The sequence below is a fragment of the Meleagris gallopavo genome, chromosome 5 (assembly GCF_905368555.1).
Source record: "Meleagris gallopavo chromosome 5, MGAL_WU_HG_1.1, whole genome shotgun sequence".
Lineage (NCBI taxonomy): Eukaryota > Metazoa > Chordata > Aves > Galliformes > Phasianidae > Meleagris > Meleagris gallopavo.
In genome coordinates this window covers 43,463,542-43,481,202 of record NC_139408.1, presented here as the reverse complement: position 1 = coordinate 43,481,202, position 17,661 = coordinate 43,463,542, and the positions used below count along the sequence as shown (strand labels likewise).

Here is a 17,661-nt window from a genome sequence, read left to right as displayed (position 1 = left end):
TATATGTACAAAAACAATTCTAAAAAACCAAAAATCCAACAGCAGCCACGTCCCACACCACGTGAAGGCTGGGTCCGAGTATGCACAACTGCTCTTCCTCCCTTTACTCAGTTTAAAAGTAATTTAACTGCCCTAACTCTTCATCTACTGAATAAGAACAATAGCACTTTCCTCCTGCTCTTTGTCTCTCGGTCACACAAGTATGTGTGTAAATGTTTACATTACTGTAAACGTTCATATACATTATGGTACGTTTTTAGTGAATTGTTTTCCATCTCATCTTTTCTATTTCATTTTAGCAGCAGTAAAGATATTGCTGTATCTGACTTCACTGCTTTAATTTAGAGCTTCTCAGTGCATGATCAGTTCTATTTTAGGTTGTTGTAAAGTTTATTTAATTTGAGAAGTATACTAAGTAGGGTAACATAATTGCACACATTGAAGCCTGTTTTATTTCAGTATTAAAATCTTACTTTGATTTCACGAAGGTTTAACAACATTTATTTTTAAAACTGTATGTTCACTGTAAATCTGCCACAAAACCCTTTTTATCTGCATCCTAAAAATACAAGGGAAAACTGATGAAGAACAAAGTTTTAAATGCAGTGGGCTACACACATAGCCTTTATTTTGGGAGGCTAACAGCATGAGTAGATACTATCATAGAACCTCTGGAGGGGCATTAAAAAGTCATCCTATCCATTCCCTGCCCAGTGATGACATTAAAGTTTCCAGTGCCATTCCTGGGGATGTCTGGTTAACCTGCTCTTAAAGAATTGCAGCGATGGATTCTCACTAGGGAGGCTCCACAACTGACTCACACTGTATTTGTGTTAGGAAATTCTTTATGTGCAACCTGAACTGTCTTTGTTGTCGTTTAAGCCCCCCACTAACTTACAACCTAACTTCTGTGCACTCAGTATTAAATCCTTCTTGCAAAGGATTTTTACATATTATACCTTTTGTCATTCAAAAACTCCCTTCTCTCAGCTATTGAAATTCCTGTTTCCTGGTGTAAGTCCTGTCTTCAAGATGCCTGGTCACACCAATTACTTCCTTCTAGAAGTGCAGCAGCCCAAATATGAAAACTGTTCTACTTTCCAGAACAGAATATAGTAAAAATATTAACTGAAAGTTTCTTCATACTTTTTTTTTTTTCCCCCTCCCAGCAGCAGTTCTGGACTGCAGACAAGCAGCATGCCCCTGCAGAGCCCCATTAGATACATTCTTCTATTCTGACAGGGATCCAGTGAAAATTGTTCATAAAATAGAATTTCCAACTGCTCTCTTTTCATCATGATCACAGGACCATTTCCTGTACGCTTCTTTCCTATACGACTCAAATCTCTAATTTAAAATTTGGACATGTTGGTCCTGTCCTCTTTCTACACTTGAGGCAGTATCACAAGAATTTTTTGTCTGAGAAAATCCTAGCCTGCCTTTATTTTTGGTTCCTTTGAGATTGCACACTGCAAATCTCTGAATTTAATAAAACTTTTGCACTTGAAGACCCTTGGTTTTCTCTTCTTCTTCCTTCTCCTCTATAGAGCTTCGCCACTTTGTGGTCACAGAAGCTGTCTTCTACATTTACACTGCAGCTAGGTTAGAGTCAAATCTAGACAGTTTCCTCTTAAGTTGCTTTTATGTTTGAAAAACTTGCAGGAGAATTTGTGCTCATCTCCCAACACATCAACTTGTAACTAGGTGAATTCCCTACTGTGCCTTGGACAAAAAAGTCTCATCTTGATCTTCTTAAGAGAGCATAATTCATAAAATTATTTCCTCTGCAGATTTCAGAATGCTTTTAAGTACTTATTTTGAGGGGAGAACCTATGTCAGAAAAGCTGCAGTCAGCACTGCCAACAGTGGTGTGTTGTACTGGTATTGCTGCCTGCCGGGTGCCCATCTTTACATTGCTACGGTGGGATTTAGTAATCTAATTTTCAACAGCACCAGTATGATTATGAACTTTTGCACTTGGAATCTCATCTGTTTTTTCTGGAAAGAGAAACAGATTAGGACACATTAATTCATTTGATCTAGTTTGGATATCTTCTGTAAAGTTGGATGACTTGGAGGTCACTTGGAGAGTCTGACGAGAAGCAATGAAAGAACTTGGCCTTTCCCTTAATCTTGTGGCTCATTCCTATGTTGTTTAAGCTTGTGTCCAAGATAGAATGTGCTAGGCTACCATGCCTATGCACTTTTAGATCTTGTTTGTAAATAGCACAAAACGATTTCAAACTTCTTTCCCACTGCACAGTTTGCTTGATGTGGAAGTTCTACTTTGATCTGCATATATGTTAGTGGCAATTCTTTCATCATAACCATCATTCTCCTCTCTACATTTCTGTTTTATGTCTTGTAACTAACACAAGCCTTTTTCACATGCACTAGGAAAAACACCTTCCTGTTAAAGTATCAGTACAAGAAAGGAAAGATTTTTCCCTTTTCTTTTTTTTTTTTTTTTTTTTTTTTACTCTATCAGTTGCCTGCATGTCAAACAAACCTCCTTGTTTTTTGCTGCTTCTAATTTCATCTTTTCTGGTTGTTTCCTGCTTCCTCTTGTTGGCACTGAGCAATCCTTGTTGTTCCTCTTTCTTCTGTAGCTCCATTTTAAAGACACGTAATAAGAGAGTTTTTCAATCTTTAATTAAAACCCTCTTGGCACTCTTAATGCAACTGCTATATTATTTGGGGGGAAAAAAAAAAAAAAAAAAAAAAAGAAAGCAGTCCCATTCTATTTACACAATGAACGCAGGCTGGCAGAAGTGTTTCAATATCTTCTGGGAAAAAAAAAACAAAAACCAACAACCTCCAAATCAATCAATGGACCATTTTTTTCACCTTGTTTCGTTCATATTTATAAAATACGAAAAGTATGAAAAATCCTCCCTTCTAAATTTAATATCCTTGCTGAATATTACTTACTTCACCAGACATGCTTTTCATTTTAAATTAACCATGCAGTTATTGATACATTAATTACTGCTATGCTTTTATGCAGTCTTTTCTCATACACTATTTCTGCTTATCAGAATTCAGTTTCTGCACTGAAAGCATGAGATCTTGGAATATCTACCAACCTTTGTCATTTTGCAAGCTAATCATTTTTAAAGTATGCCAAAAGGGAAAAGACATCAGACATAGCATTCAGTTTCTTGCATTCCACATTTCCAGCATACAAGTGGAATTATGATCGTCAAATCAGAGACTGCAGGACACAGTGGATTCAAAGGGAGAGCGGGTGTTGTATTAGCTCAAGTAGTCATGATCTGCTCTGACATTTGGGCTATTTCCGTTCTTCAAGAAGCTCTACAACTAAGGAAGGCAGGAGAATCATTGGTTCTTGTTGGAAGTAAATAAATAAATGGTGTGCGTGTGTATATATGCACATTGTGTGTGTGTATATATATATGTGTATGTGTGCAATCTTTAGGACTTTTGCTTAGGAGTATGGCAAGATGACAAAAAGCTCTTTATACCCACAAAAGGATTAAGAAGCTCAGTGGCTCCAGGAGCACAATCTGGTCCCTGCAGGCCCCTGTTCTGTCATACCTGGGAGAAGCTCAGCACCTCAGAAGAACACCTGAAACAGCCCCCATCTGAACAAGGAGATACTCACAGAAGCCTCCATCACTTGGAGCAATCTTGGTGAAACACATCTTGGAGTCAGTAAAGGAGCCATGAAACTGAAAGTTATGTGCAACCACCCCCCACGAAATGCAGGTGAACAGGTATGTGGGCCGTGCCCTCAGCAAGTGTAGTCAGATGGGAGAGGGGACAGAGCAGGGAACCAAAACCCAAACTTCTCCTCCAAGGGCAGAACTTTATATATAAGTTCTTTTTATAAAAGCTGTGTGCCCCCATTTTTAAGGAAAAAGAGGGATTTATTTCAAAGAAAATGCGAAAGGGCTTCCATTCAGGTCAGAGTTCAGGGTCAGGTGGTACCTTCTGAAGTTCATGATTAGACAACTAACGTTCAGGGACAACAGCCACAGGACAAAATGAAGCAAAGAGATGACATTTGCTTTTACTGATGAATGGGGGCACAAATACAAGCATGACTAAAAGTACTGACTTCTATTGCTTGTCTCTGAATAGTAGGACACACACATGCACAACTTTGTTGAAGTGCTGTCTCAGCAAGAAGAAAACTCCAGAATCCACCATAAGAAAAATCCAGAACATGAATGAATCTATGAAAAGGAAAACACAACTGTGAGCTTATCTCATTGTCCCACCTGGGATTACTCGGTCTCAGTTACGGCTCACTGGCTAAAGCAGGTCACTGTTTTGAATTATTAGAACTGTTTGCAGCATAAACAGTATTGAAAGAAGGAAAATGTTATCTGTAAGAACAACGTACCTTGAGTTGCACAAGTTCAAGTAGTTTAGACATGCAGATCGGGTTTGGTTGGTAACGGCACGTCCCTTGGTCTCTGTGTCACCAGGCCCTTGGCCACCAGTGGAGCACACAGGGCAGCTGCCACCCTTTGACTCACAGTACAGATGGTACAGAGGGGGTAACCTGAAGGCTGCAGGCTGTAGCTCTCTAGTTTGCACGACCTGGTGTTTTGCTAGGCATTATTCATCCCCATTCTTTTTTATTTTTGGCTGTAATGTCCTTCAATAGTAGGCATTTCTCACAACAAAATCTCACCTCCTGGGCCACAAGTAATGCGTCGGGACAAATCTCAACTTAGCCTGCACCAAGACTGTATGCCTCCAGAACAACATGCTGCGGCTTCCTGCAGAGAGGAAGGAGTCTAATTTTATCAGTTTTTCCAGAAAATGCAACTCAGTTCGTGAAAATGATACAACTTCCTCCTTTGCCTCACTGTTCACAAGCAGTTCACTCAGAAAACACAAGAAGCAATGGGCACAAACTGAATACCCTCTTTTGCTGTGAGGGTGGTCAAACGCCACACATTCACCATATATTCACACATACACCAGTTTGATCAGTTACTTTCTTTAGGCTATCCCTTCACTACAAGATATATTTTAAATCTTTTAGAGTTAAAATAACCTGCTTTTTATCAGTACCATGATACTAGCTGAGATATTAGGAGAAGTTCTTCTCACAGAGGATGGTGACGCACTGGAACAGGTTGCCCAAGGAGACTGTGGATGCCCCATCCCTGGAGGCATTCAAGGCCAGGCTGGATGTGGCTCTGGGCAGCCTGGTCTGGTGGTTGGCGACCCTGCACATAGCAGGGTGTTGAAACTCGATGATCGTTGTGCTCCTTTTCAATCCAGGCCATTCTATGATTCTTTCTAAGAAAGGGAAACAAATTCCTATTGATTTTGTTATTTGCAGAAAGACAGATGTACATGAGATAACTAGATATTAATGATAAGTTCTTCACTTCATGCAACTGAGTCAGTAACTGTTTTTTTTTTTCTTTGTTTGTTTGTTTTTAGTGTTTCAAAAAGCAGAGGAGGACGTGCTGCAAATATCCCATGATGCCAGCCCTCTGTATCATTCAGGGATAGCAGCATCCACCTATTTCAAGTGGAATTGAGAATGTCAAGGTGTCTCCCATGAATGACAAGCAGCAATCCAATACTCAAGCACCTCCCTGCCTCCTGGAATGACTACTGTCCCAAGTTACCACAGAGGTCCTAAGACAACTGAGTGCCTGTTGATGGCTGGGATCTTAAAGTCCAAAACTGTCAACCACCTGGAGCCTACCAACTGCTGTACTCTTCAGTATAAAAGTGGCATTCACTGAAGTGCAAACCAAGACTCAGATTTTGTTTTAGTTTCTAGCCTATGGAAGATTTTCTTTAGTCTATGCAACATGAAACAATTTCATCAAAGAACACTGAGAGTCTCTGCTTAAAATTACTGCCCAGATCGGTGGCTGGGGCATTCTGCTGAGACACAGAGATGTTGCTTCAAGTCCCTGCTAAGAAAGAAATGCTTTGATCTTCTCAGACGTTACTACCTCTTGATTTCTAAGCAAAAGGAACAGTACATTATCACAGAACCATAGGGTAACTTGGGTCAGAAGGGATGTTAAGGATCATCCAGTTCCAATCTAGGGCTGCAACCCACTAGATGAGGATGCCCAGGGCCTCATCCAACTTGGTCTTATTATGTGGGAAGTGGAACACATCTAACTTGGGAAAACAAAGTGGGTTTATGGAAGAGTCTACAACATACATGGCTTGTGTGGAGCCAGACATTGGACTCAATGATCCTTGTAGGTCCCTTCCAGTTCAGGATATTTTATGATTCATTTACTCTACACACATGGGTTCTCCAAGCAGGTAGCTGCCTTCATTGATGTAGAGGTTTTGCCTTTATCTTTTTCAGGTTCTGTCTAGCACAGGTCATCTCCCAGTTGGGCAAGTGCTGGTGGCTGCCTTCCTAAACTTCTAATCTTTTTTTTAAACTATATGGATAATCTGAGCGCTTAATGCAGGATCACACTGAGCAAAAGACACATCAAAGAGAGGAGTTACAGCTTGAGTAAAACCTTTTACAGAACAAACTTTAAATTACTAAACTAAAACAAACTAATTATTTTTATTTGTCTAGCTCTGTTTAGTTTCGTATTTTCTAGACAAATGAATATAGGTCAGTTATATTTGGTTTCAAACTCCTGACTCAGTGCGCTGATATCTGGGTGAGAAATATTTTATGTGAGACTTAATTAAAAGACAGTATCATCCTCTTAGATATTACAAATCTCTTTTCTTTCCTCTCAGAGACAAAACCCCACAATGATAAATCTTTGCAGTTCAGGTACAAGTAAGCAGTTGACGCTATAAGTAATGCCTCAGCAATGTTTTCGCAATATAGCAAAGTGGTTGGATTTTCCTTACTCACTGCAGAAAAAATACATTTACAGTACGGTAACAAAATAATTTTGACCAGGTGGATGAGAAAAAAATAATATAGAATTTATAGAAGAAATAAAAGATGGCTGCTTTTGCAACAATTTACCTGCTAAATCAAAATCTTTGATACCAGTAAATAATACAAACACTGGAAGATAAAAGGAATGTACTACAACAGCACTGATTCCTGAAAAAGCGTTTTTAGCGGAAAACTAAATGTTACTTAGCTGTCGAAATGGCTGTAGCCACCGGAAGAACAGACTGAAAAACACAAGAAAGAATCCTCCCAGTTCCCTCAGCCCAGCAAGGTCCCAGATGGACTCATGCATCGATTTTGAGGCACTGTAATGGGGCATGAAAGAAGATGTGGCCATTCAGAAGGGGCCAAGAAGAGAGCCACACTGTTGATCAGAGATGTATAAAACACAGCCTAGCATTAGGAACACCCACAATACAGTTAATAAAAACAAATGCGTGCTTGCAGAGCACACAGGAGAAAGCACCTGTGTGGTGCAGCCTTGGGGAAGTGACAAAATCACCTTTGTCCTGTAAGCATCCAGAGAGTTCTGTCTGCCTCAGGCTAAGTGCTGGAACACACAGCCAGCCTCAACAGAACAGCCACACTTCTGAGAAGGTTAAGGAAGAGTGATGCCACTGATAAGACTGAAAATGCATAAGATAGATAGCACTGACAGGATTAAGAAAGACTGATGAAACTGGGAAAACAACACCATTGGTGAGACTGAGAGCAAAGCCAGGCCAAAAGAAGACACAGGATGTAAAACTTCAGAGTACTGACTATATACAGTCTGAAGGAAAATGGCTCTCCATGGTATCATCTGCAGAAACACTGTGCTAAATTGTAGGCAATGGGAATCAGCAAATCAGAGGAATTACTAGGAAGTGTGAGTGGCTAAGTGGTGCTTGTCCTTAAAGTAATTACAGCTAATGAGGCCACAGAGACTCTGCTCCCCTTAACAATCTCTGTATACAAGAAAAAATAAATATTAACACTCAGAACAACCGGCACCAAGTATTACAGGTGATGATTAACTGCATCACTGCTAAGTGCTTGTATAATACTGTGGTTCTCTGGATTGGGAAAAGGCAGAAGGGACATTGCTACAGCCTTTGTGCACAAAAAAAAAAAAAAAAAAAAAAAAAAAGCCATCCTCTGTGTTTAAAGAGAACAAGACAAAACACGGGAAATCACTGAGTTTCACTAAGGTACATATTGGGAAAAAGTGTTTTTCTTATGAGGGTGGCGATGCACTGAGTTTGATTCCTTGTGGGATCTCCAACATTGCAAGTTCTAAAACACGAGCTTGTTCAAACACCTGCGGGGAAGTAACTGCACAATGGGTGCCTCCCCTTGGAACGGAGGTGGAGCAGGGAGCGTGTGGTCCCAGATCTGTTCCCTGTGATTCTATTGCAATAGAAACCGTTAGGCTCACCACCACACTTCAGTCATACACCAAACAAACCTTATGGGAGATGTCTCAGACACAGTTCTCAAGCACCTGACGTTATAAGTCATTTTAAAGCAGTAGTTCAGCAAAAGACGTAAGGATGCTTCTGAGGTCTTCCAGACTGAAGATGTGAGGACTCAGAGCACTCACACCTGATGCCCTGAGGTAGCATAAAGCCAGCTCGACTGCACCATTCGCCACCAAATTACCTCCAGCTGTAAGGAACCCGGCACTGGGGAAGGCTGAGCAGAACCACGGGGCAGCACCCGGCGGTAACGCCCGGCCGGGCCAACGCTCGCCCACCCCGCAGGGTGAGGCGTCCCACCCGCAGCCAGGGAGCACGCGGATACAGAGACTGCTGGAAGAATTACTGCCACCCCTCAGAGCGTTTCTCGTGTGGAGGGAAACCGATTTGAATTGGAAATACTATTAACAAGAAGCGGCGGCCCCGCTTACCGCCGTCCGCACGCAGCCCCTCTGCCGACAGCCCCCCCTCTGCCTGCAGCCAGCGCTCGGTGCCGGCCCCTTCCACCGCCGCGCTTCCCTCTTCCGCGTCTTCGCGCTCCCCCCCGCCGTCCCCCGGGGCTCCTCGGCCCGACGCCGCTCGGTTCGCTGGCGGAGCGGCGCGCTGCACACGCACCTGTTGGCCGACACGAGCCCCGAGGAGCGGCCGCCGCCCGCCCCGTCCGACCCGCACCCCCACGCGGCGGGGAGAAGCCGCGCGCCGGCACTCACCGATCGTGGAAACGACGGTGCCCACGAAGTAGAAAGCGCCGGTGAAGTCCCAGCGGGGCCGGATGTCATCGACGCGGATGCCGGCCACGCTCGCCTCCTCGTACTCGCGGAGGAAGTCGCGGAGCTCGGCGCGGCTGAGGTTGTGGCGGCGGGTGAAGTTCTGCAGCCGCTCCTCCCAGCGCTGCTTGGCCCGCCGCTCGCCGGGCAGCTCGATGGCCGAGAAGACGGCCGCGCCGCACAGCATGTACAGCGCGATCAGCACCGCCAGCAGCAGGAACCGCGCGTTGTCCGCGTTCAGTCGCCCCGCGCCCGAGCAGCAACAGCCGCCGCCGCCGCACGCCATCCTCCGCCCCGCGGCACCGCGCCGCTACGTCGGGGCCCTCCCGCCGCCGGGCATCGCGGCGCCGCCCGCACCTCGCAGCCCCTCAGAGCCGTATGGGCCGCGGCGAGTTTCATATCCCCTTCGTTCCCCCGCCCCGAGCGCGTCGGAGAGGGGCGCAGGGACACCGCCAAGCGCCTCCTGCCCGCCCGCCCGCCACTAGCCTGCCGGGGGAGGGGGGCAGCGGCACCGCGCTCGCTCCGCCGCCTCGGTCCCGGCGCTCCACGAGGCGCTCCTGAGGGAAGCTCCCTACGGCCGACGCCCACACGCGCCGAGCCGGCACCTGTCGCTGCCCCGCGGCCTCCGGCCCGCAGGGGGGCGGCCTCCCCGCCCTGCCGCCGCCTGGCTCAGGGCGCGGGCAGCTGTCAGGAGCCCGCAGGTGTGAGCGCTCCGGCGGGCGCCGTGCAGTGCCGCGGCACCTCGGGGCTGCTACAGCAACCCGAAGTTGGTATCCTCGTGCCGTGAGAGCACGAAACAGTACTCCACGTTGCCGAAAGAGGGCGCCTCTGTCGTTACAGGTTCTCTCCTCAGCAACTTCTCTGCGCTCTCCCGCGCCCAGCCTTCGAGGGAGCCGTGTGTGGAACACAGACGCGGATCTTCAACTCAAGTGCAGAGCAAAGTTGCGTTATTTTCGGTGTCGGAGCACTCACGATCAAAACCTTCTGTAGAAATAACCACGGTCTGAATCCTACCTCAGAACGGTGGGGTGTCAGCATTCAGCTCTGCAGAACGTATTTGTATAGTACCACATTTTCTCTCCAGTGAAAGACAAGACGCACGTATTTTATTTTAGAAAGTAAATTAGTGAGATATTACTACAACACGTCATTCTTTGCCCCCCCTTTCCCACTAATTACGTTGCAGCACAAGTGCGATAGGAATTCAGATATGGGTGGTTTCACAACTCCCTTAACAACAGCAGTGGCACACCCGGTTAAGCTGCCATCTGTCTCAGGGCCCGGGGTGTATTTGCACTTTGGGCCTGGGTCCTGGTTTTTGAGAGAGGAGCCACACTGCACAGCACAGCAACAGCTGAGGATGAGGGAGATCCAAACTTCCATTTTGTTTTTCCTATGTATTGTTGCTCATAGGCAACATGTAACACATTATATTGCAGGGTTGTTGAGTTTTTTTTTTTTCCTCTTCATGAGTCTTCAGAGCACATTGGCATTTGGCAGTTAAAATTAGTAGCGATACTAGAAGACATTAAACAGCTAAAAAGAGGAAGACTAAACACCAGACTAACCCAACTGTACCAAGTGCAAAAGGTAACCACACGCTTCTGTAGGAAATGCCAGTGTACCTTTAACATTACTGACAGCTTTTGTTAGAGGAAAAGAAGTTTATTGCCCTGCTCTGCCAGTCAGAAAGCAGATAGTCCAACATCAGCGCTCTCCTACCAGAGGCAGCAGAATGGACTGAGCATCCCGTTTCTATCCACCATTTTCTGAGGTAGCTTAAATAATCACAGTAGGAACACAAGCCTTTACCTGCTCATATCCATAGCATCAACTGATCAAAGGAATGGGAAGAACAATCACAAAGAATGATCCAGTGTCGTGTTAGCGTTGTGTTGGTCTTCTGGGTACAGAGATTATTAAATTCATACAGGTAGAGAACACGTGGCATATTTCTGAGGGGCAATGAAGTGTGCTACTATCATTGGGCATCAAAAATTGCAAGTTTTGTCAAATCTAATAAAAACATGTTAAATCATTAAATTAAAGCATTACAAAGGCCGTGTGGTGATTTAGTCTCCTGAGAGAGCAGCTTTTTCAAGGATTTTCTTTCTAGGGACTGAGCAAATATGGGGCTTCAGGACTGGGACCCTAAAGTGGAAAATGAGAAGATGGATAACAGATACCACAAGTAGGACACCTTTTATTGTTTTAAGCTCCTTTTCTTCTTTTACTTTCATTCTTAAAATTAAGGTTTTATTGCTTTATTTTATTTGCTTTTGTTTTAAATAATAATTTCTTGTAAAAAAAAAAAGCCACTCTCCCCATTGCTGGAAAAATTTGAATAGAACAGGAACAGTGTAAAGATGCAGTTGGTCATGCAGTTGCTCACCTTGAGTGTTTAAGCACAGTTGAATTAAAAAATGCAATGTGTTCACTGGCATAAGGTATCTTTTAGTTTCAGATAAAAATAAAAAACAAGATGAAACATCTTGATGATAATTAGATTAGCCCCAAACCGAAATTAACATGCTGAGAAACTGAAGTAATTAACTTAAGTATATCCATTTGTGGTATTGCTATCAGGAAACGTGCTACATTTGCCTCCCACCTCAGCACCACCAGCACAGTTCCATTGTGTTTACCTGTGCAGACTTTTAGAGATAAAATCAATTGATGGAGTGAGGTTTAGTATAATTGTAAATAGTAAGAGAAAAAACAAACAAAAAACCCAAGGAATTTACTTGGGCTGTTGATACTGTTAAATGGTAAGACTCAAGACAGATTTGGTTTCTGTATCTCACTGATAGTGGCAATATTTTTTTTACTAAGCATTACATTCAGAAGTTATAAGCTTAACTGAAATGCACTGCTTCTCTTTGGAGAAGCTGTACAAGAGCTGCAGCTTACTCCCATGCAATTTTTATATGTAAGGAAGTACCTTGCTAGGGAAGCAAAGCAAACAGTGCTCCCTCCGTTACTTCTGAGTCTGAGCAAAACCTATTCCAAAACTTCAAAACCTTGACATTAACGAAAAATATGAAACTAAAGAAAACCTTCATAAATATGTGACCCTAGCATATAGTAGGCTAAACATTTCAATATGCCTGTTGCATTGCTAAGAGTTTCAGAGAGATTGCTTTCTGGGGAGTCCTACTGAACACGACATCACTTCTTACCTTTATTGACCTATCCTTTATCTACCTATCTGTATCTCTCACAAAGCAGATGCTTAGCAGTAAACATAACAACCTGGTTGTATAAAAAGACTTTCAGAAATGAGAAATGTGACTACATCATCCATCTTTTTAAAATCAGTTACTAAAATGGAAGGATAATCATATTTTACACTTAGAGAAGATAATCTTTCATTTGTGCTTAGAGCTATAGCAGATATTTGCATTTGAATATTACCTCTTGGTATAGAGGATGTGAGGGATTTAATAGTCCTCACAAGAGATTCCTCAAGAACCCTTCTCAAAAACAACTAGCTCTTTTTTGGAAGCCACTTCACAGTTGCTTACTTACCCGCTTTCTAATAATAGCCTTAGCAGAAACGAAAGAAGGCAGAATTCAGTAAAGGTAATAAAAAGCCACTGTATAAAAACAGCAAAATTTTGGGAAAAAAATACACAAAACAAACAATTAGGGTGATAGGAAAAGTGGAATTTTAAAGCAGTCTGCCAAAAAGCAATTTTAAGAGAACTTACATGTTCTCAAGTCTGTTCTGATTGATCAGTATTTTCTGGCTAAAGGTATTTTGAAAAGTTTTCTGTTCACTTCTAACTTATCATCAAGCCTAGTTGCGTTTGGGATGCACAGGACTGGTTGCAAAAGCACACGACTACCTTGGCACTTCACTTTCTTCAAAACAAGTTTTACCTATTGTTCTGGGAGAGTGAAAGTTAAAATCAAAATACATGCATATCTGTGTCAACCGAGCTCAAACTCTACTTGGAACATTAAACCACATACCGTTAAGTGAACTTAAGCAAACCAACAGGCTTTACTCTTTTCTACAAGTCTGCCTCAGATAGCATACTTTGTGTTCTCTCCCTCCTGCCCCCCAGCTTCCTCCTCCAGCCTAGCTGCTACGCCCAAGGCCTTGCTCATACAATGAGGTTCATACAATGAGGTGCAATGAACCTTGCCCTTGGCTCAGGGCTGCTAACAATTAAGGTATCACAAGATGCAGGTAAGGACCCGTCTCTGGTTGCTTTGGATTACAGCCACACAATAAAAAGATTTCATGAGTTTTCTAACAGAACTGATCACTTTGTTCTCATTGAAGGGCTTCAGAATGATCTTCTGATAGTGGATTAGATGAGCCCTGGAAAGCTGAAGTTGAAACATGCCAAGTTCCTAGAGACCTAAAATTCCAGCTAGAATTTAACCAGGAATGCTTCAGAGCCTCTCCAAAAATATGTCCCAAATAAACTCGGATGTAGCATTAGTAAATTGCAACATTATTCACAATGAATAAGTGTCTATTAATTGTCAGGCTACCTTCTAAGAGCCTTTAAGTTTCCTTCATACATTTTTTTTTCTACTCAGATCTCTCATTCTCACAGAATGAAATGGCGAAGAAGCAGCACTTTATTGCATTTGCTATACACCTTTGTAAAAAACACATCTTACTTTATGATAACTTTTGAATGAAACAGACAGACATTAAGCAAACACTGGGGAGTAGCACACCTCCCATTGTAGCCCATACCACCCTGGAGAATGATAATACAAAACAGTGGGCAGTGGAACTCTTACCTAGTCAGATCATTTAAAATCAAAACGGAATAATGAATGAAAGTGCACAATGAAGTCAGATTTTAGGGCTGCAGGACCAGTTGTGCATACATCCCATAATATATTTAAGACTACTTTTGAGCACCCAAGCTTGCTTAAATTAGTGTTTTTGACCATACTTGGGTCTGCAAGCGGAGAAAAACAAAAAACCTCACGAGATTAGGAAATAATTGATGTGACATGCTACAAGAAGCCAAAACCAGCTAGTAATAGAGCTTGCACTAGAAGTGATGGTTAGTAAAGCAACTGTATACTCTTGGAAGATGGAACAAAAGACAGAACAAAGGATATATAAACAAGGTTGACTTTATTTAAATTTAACACAATTTTTTTTAAGAGGTGCTGAGGCCAACTGGTAGACTCCCAAAACAATAACATTTAAATCCACTACTGCTAAAAATACTGAGAGAATCTCTGAGAACAGTCTACTTTCAGTCTTGAAAAGTATACTGGAAACAGAACTAATGAGAAAACGTACAAAAAGTTACTTTTAAAAAATGCAGTTACAAGTTCATTTATTGTTAAGAATTCTTCAAGAATCTCTCCATTATCAACATTTACCTATCAACTAGAACTTAGACTTTTTAGCAGACATTATAGCTTTAGGAAAGAAATGAGCAGTCTTGCATTAGTCTTGCAGGCTCAGTGTCAGTAAGTGAAACATCACAGAACACGGGAAACATTCACGATGGAACCCACATATTTCCATGTGTATCAGGGGCACTAGTGTAAGGAATATTCCAAATCCACGGTTGATCTGTAAACCAAAACAAGAAACATGCTTGTGACAAATTCACTTCCTAAATGTAGAATTTTGACCTGCCTCTTCATCTCTTCCCTTCGTAAGATAGAAGAGATAAAAGTTCCCATGCAAATTTTCAACTTACCAATTTATTTATTTTTTAAAAAAGGAGTTGAGATTTAATTTTTGATACCTAAAAATAACCCTGCATGAACTCTAAAATGTTCAAGTTCACACCTCACTTTTTAAAATGTTACATCTACAGATGAGCAACAGGTTTGCAGCAGACCGTTCCCACTCTCCACTTCTCAAAATACAGGAGCTATTCCAAATCTTGGGAAGGAAAAATTCAGGAAAGGAAAGAGGCAAAGCAGCAGGAGGCAATCGCTAGCTCTGCAGCCTGCTCTAGGCTCTTCTTCCTCCTACATACATGTCGCAGAAAAGCTGCTGATCTCTGATGTCAGGCTAATTATTCTACTTCTCTCAGGCTACTTTTACTAGAACAGAGCAATCTCCTCTTTCCTTTCAGAATGAATTTTTTCCTCGAATAATCTTACATAATCCTAGCCTGTTTTTCTTAGAAATCTGATATTTTGTGCGAAACTATTGGTGAAACAAATTACAATATAGTTATTTTTATCATCAGGTAAGATTTAATTTTTTATATCACTTAATAGGAGCAGCAGCAACAAGAAAAAGACAATGACCACATAAACACAAATGCCATACGACCCTATTTCCTTACTGATGTATATCACAAGCTTTTCAAATATTTCAATTCCAAGCTTTTTATGATAACTCTTGAATGAAACAGACAGACATCAGACAAACACTGGGGAGTAGCACACCTCCCATTGTAGCCCAATTAAATCTGCTGATTTTCCGGAAGAAAACAAAAAAGATTAACTATTCCCTACTTATAGCCTCACTATGCATTTTTCAAGTGTGCTCAAAACACTCACCTTTCATAACTCTGAAATCTAGTGTTTTTTTTTTTTACTCCTGCTACTTTGTCTCAACTACACCTTACTGGAATTATTGTCTAACTGAATGCAGCTTTTCCTTGGATCCTTTATAAATCAGCAGAACTCTAACACTACAGCTAGTTCACAATTAAACAAACATGGCATTTCTACCCCACTGCTACTCCAAGATTACCTGAAATCTCAGACAATGCACTATTTCAGTTATATTTGGGCAGACTACTGAAGATTCTCTCACAACTGAATAGACTATAACAATTCAAAGATAGAAGCGCCCTGAAGAAAAACATTTTTATCCAAGTACATCTAATTAACCTCTTAATCCCCTCCCTGCTCCCCCCACACATTTTGAGTCAATGCTATAGAATATGAAATGATGAGCTGGCGATGGTACACTAAGATTATTTTCCTGTTGCAAGTTTTAACACACAGGACTTTGCAAATACAGTATATTGTGTAGGTCAATAGCATGTATGCAAGCCATCTTAAAACTTCATGCTCTCAGGCGTATGACAGATGGCAGTACAGTATGTACAGCCAAATCCAGAAAGTCTGTGAATTAAAGGAACATACAATTGAATAAAATATAAAAGTACAATTAAAGCATCTTTGTTATTCTCTTCTGAGAATTTAAAGCGTCATACAAGTGTCTTTTGCAGTGCAAATGAAGATCTGGATGAGTTATTTCTTGTTCATTTCTCAACACGGAATGGATACTTATATTCTCTTTCACAACATTTCACAAGATCTCCAGTTGGAAAAAAATAGTTTTGAAGAAATAAGTGGTCACATATAGAGAAAGGTGGTCCTACTGTCAAGGTTTTCAAACTCTTCAAACTGTGACATCTACATAGACATTTTAGTAACAGCAAACTTAATCCCTCCTGCAGAAAATGCCAATTTATTTCAACCTCTCTTTTCTGTCCCTCTTTTTTGTTGTTGTTGTTGAGGGGAGCAGGACATGACTCTTAAAAACAATTTTTCTTGTCCTTTCAGTTCTTCTCAGTGAAAAAAAAAATTGTACCTAAGAGGTCTCAGGAAAGGGAAAAAGGCAGACCAGGCATAGATGTTGGATATATTTCCAATATTTCCAAACAATAGAATTCTGATTGCCAGGACTATGAGCACTCAATAAGGAAAACAAAAACAAGCAACTTTCACTCCAACAAGTCTTACAAAGTTGCAGAAACCAGAGATGAAGTTTTGAATTTATGCCTGAACAGATGAACTCTACAGACTGAGTTGGCTTCTAAGGCTCTCAAGACAATTTGGATATTAAATCTTAGTTTTACACAAAGACAATCTTTGCTCAGTTCACTCAAAGATTCCCATACTAACACTAACTGATCATTATATGGGAAACAAGATGCAATGACAGTGAGTAGTAGCTTTTATCAGGAGTTTGTTACATTAGTGGAGTAGACAATATACATTAATTCAAATATTGATGAACAAGAGACAGTGGCCACAGTCAGATTGTAGGTTTATCTGTCAATTGTATGAAGTAGCCTCCAGATTGAAAGATCTTTTCCTTTAGTATCACTAATGAATTCATACGGTTGTGATGAGAACGTACTTGTATGAGAGGGAAGATGAGAAAGTGGACAGAGCAGGTAGTCAAGTTGAATCAAAACATCTCTAGTACTAAGCAGCTCTAAGATTTCAGTTTTATTAATCTCGCACTCTTATTACAGAAATCTAGTAAAACAGCAATACAGAAAAATGTTTTGGAAATGTTTCACCCTAAAAAAAACAACAAATCCCAAGTAAGTGGAAAGTAGAACTACTAAAGCAGAAATCTAATCACACAAACATATCTGGAAAGTGCAATTCACTAGGAAAAGAAGCAGATAAGATAGCCAAAATACACAGCAGCTTGCTATAGCATGAAGTAAACCAAATTCCCTGATTCACTGGGTCAGTTCACTGTACAATCATTACTTCCTGTTAATTTCTATATGAAAAAAATTCTATGTAGTTAAATCAAGTTGCTACGTGAAATGAAAATATTTCTGATATG

The 17,661-nt window shown here is 41.6% G+C and overlaps 2 protein-coding genes across 2 annotated transcripts in view; both read right to left on the bottom strand.

The window, feature by feature from the left end:
- Window positions 1-10,201, bottom strand: part of KCNK13 (potassium two pore domain channel subfamily K member 13) — a 61,616-nt gene extending 51,415 nt beyond the window's left edge. The window contains exon 1 of the mRNA XM_085225489.1: window positions 9,057-10,201. Within this exon, the coding sequence (XP_085081615.1) occupies window positions 9,057-9,399 (343 nt within the window). The 5' untranslated portion in view covers window positions 9,400-10,201. The remainder of the gene's footprint in view (window positions 1-9,056) is intronic.
- Window positions 10,202-14,206: 4,005 nt separating this feature from the next.
- Window positions 14,207-17,661, bottom strand: part of TDP1 (tyrosyl-DNA phosphodiesterase 1) — a 37,324-nt gene continuing 33,869 nt past the window's right edge. The window contains exon 16 of the mRNA XM_085225476.1: window positions 14,207-14,673. Within this exon, the coding sequence (XP_085081602.1) occupies window positions 14,600-14,673 (74 nt within the window). The 3' untranslated portion in view covers window positions 14,207-14,599. The remainder of the gene's footprint in view (window positions 14,674-17,661) is intronic.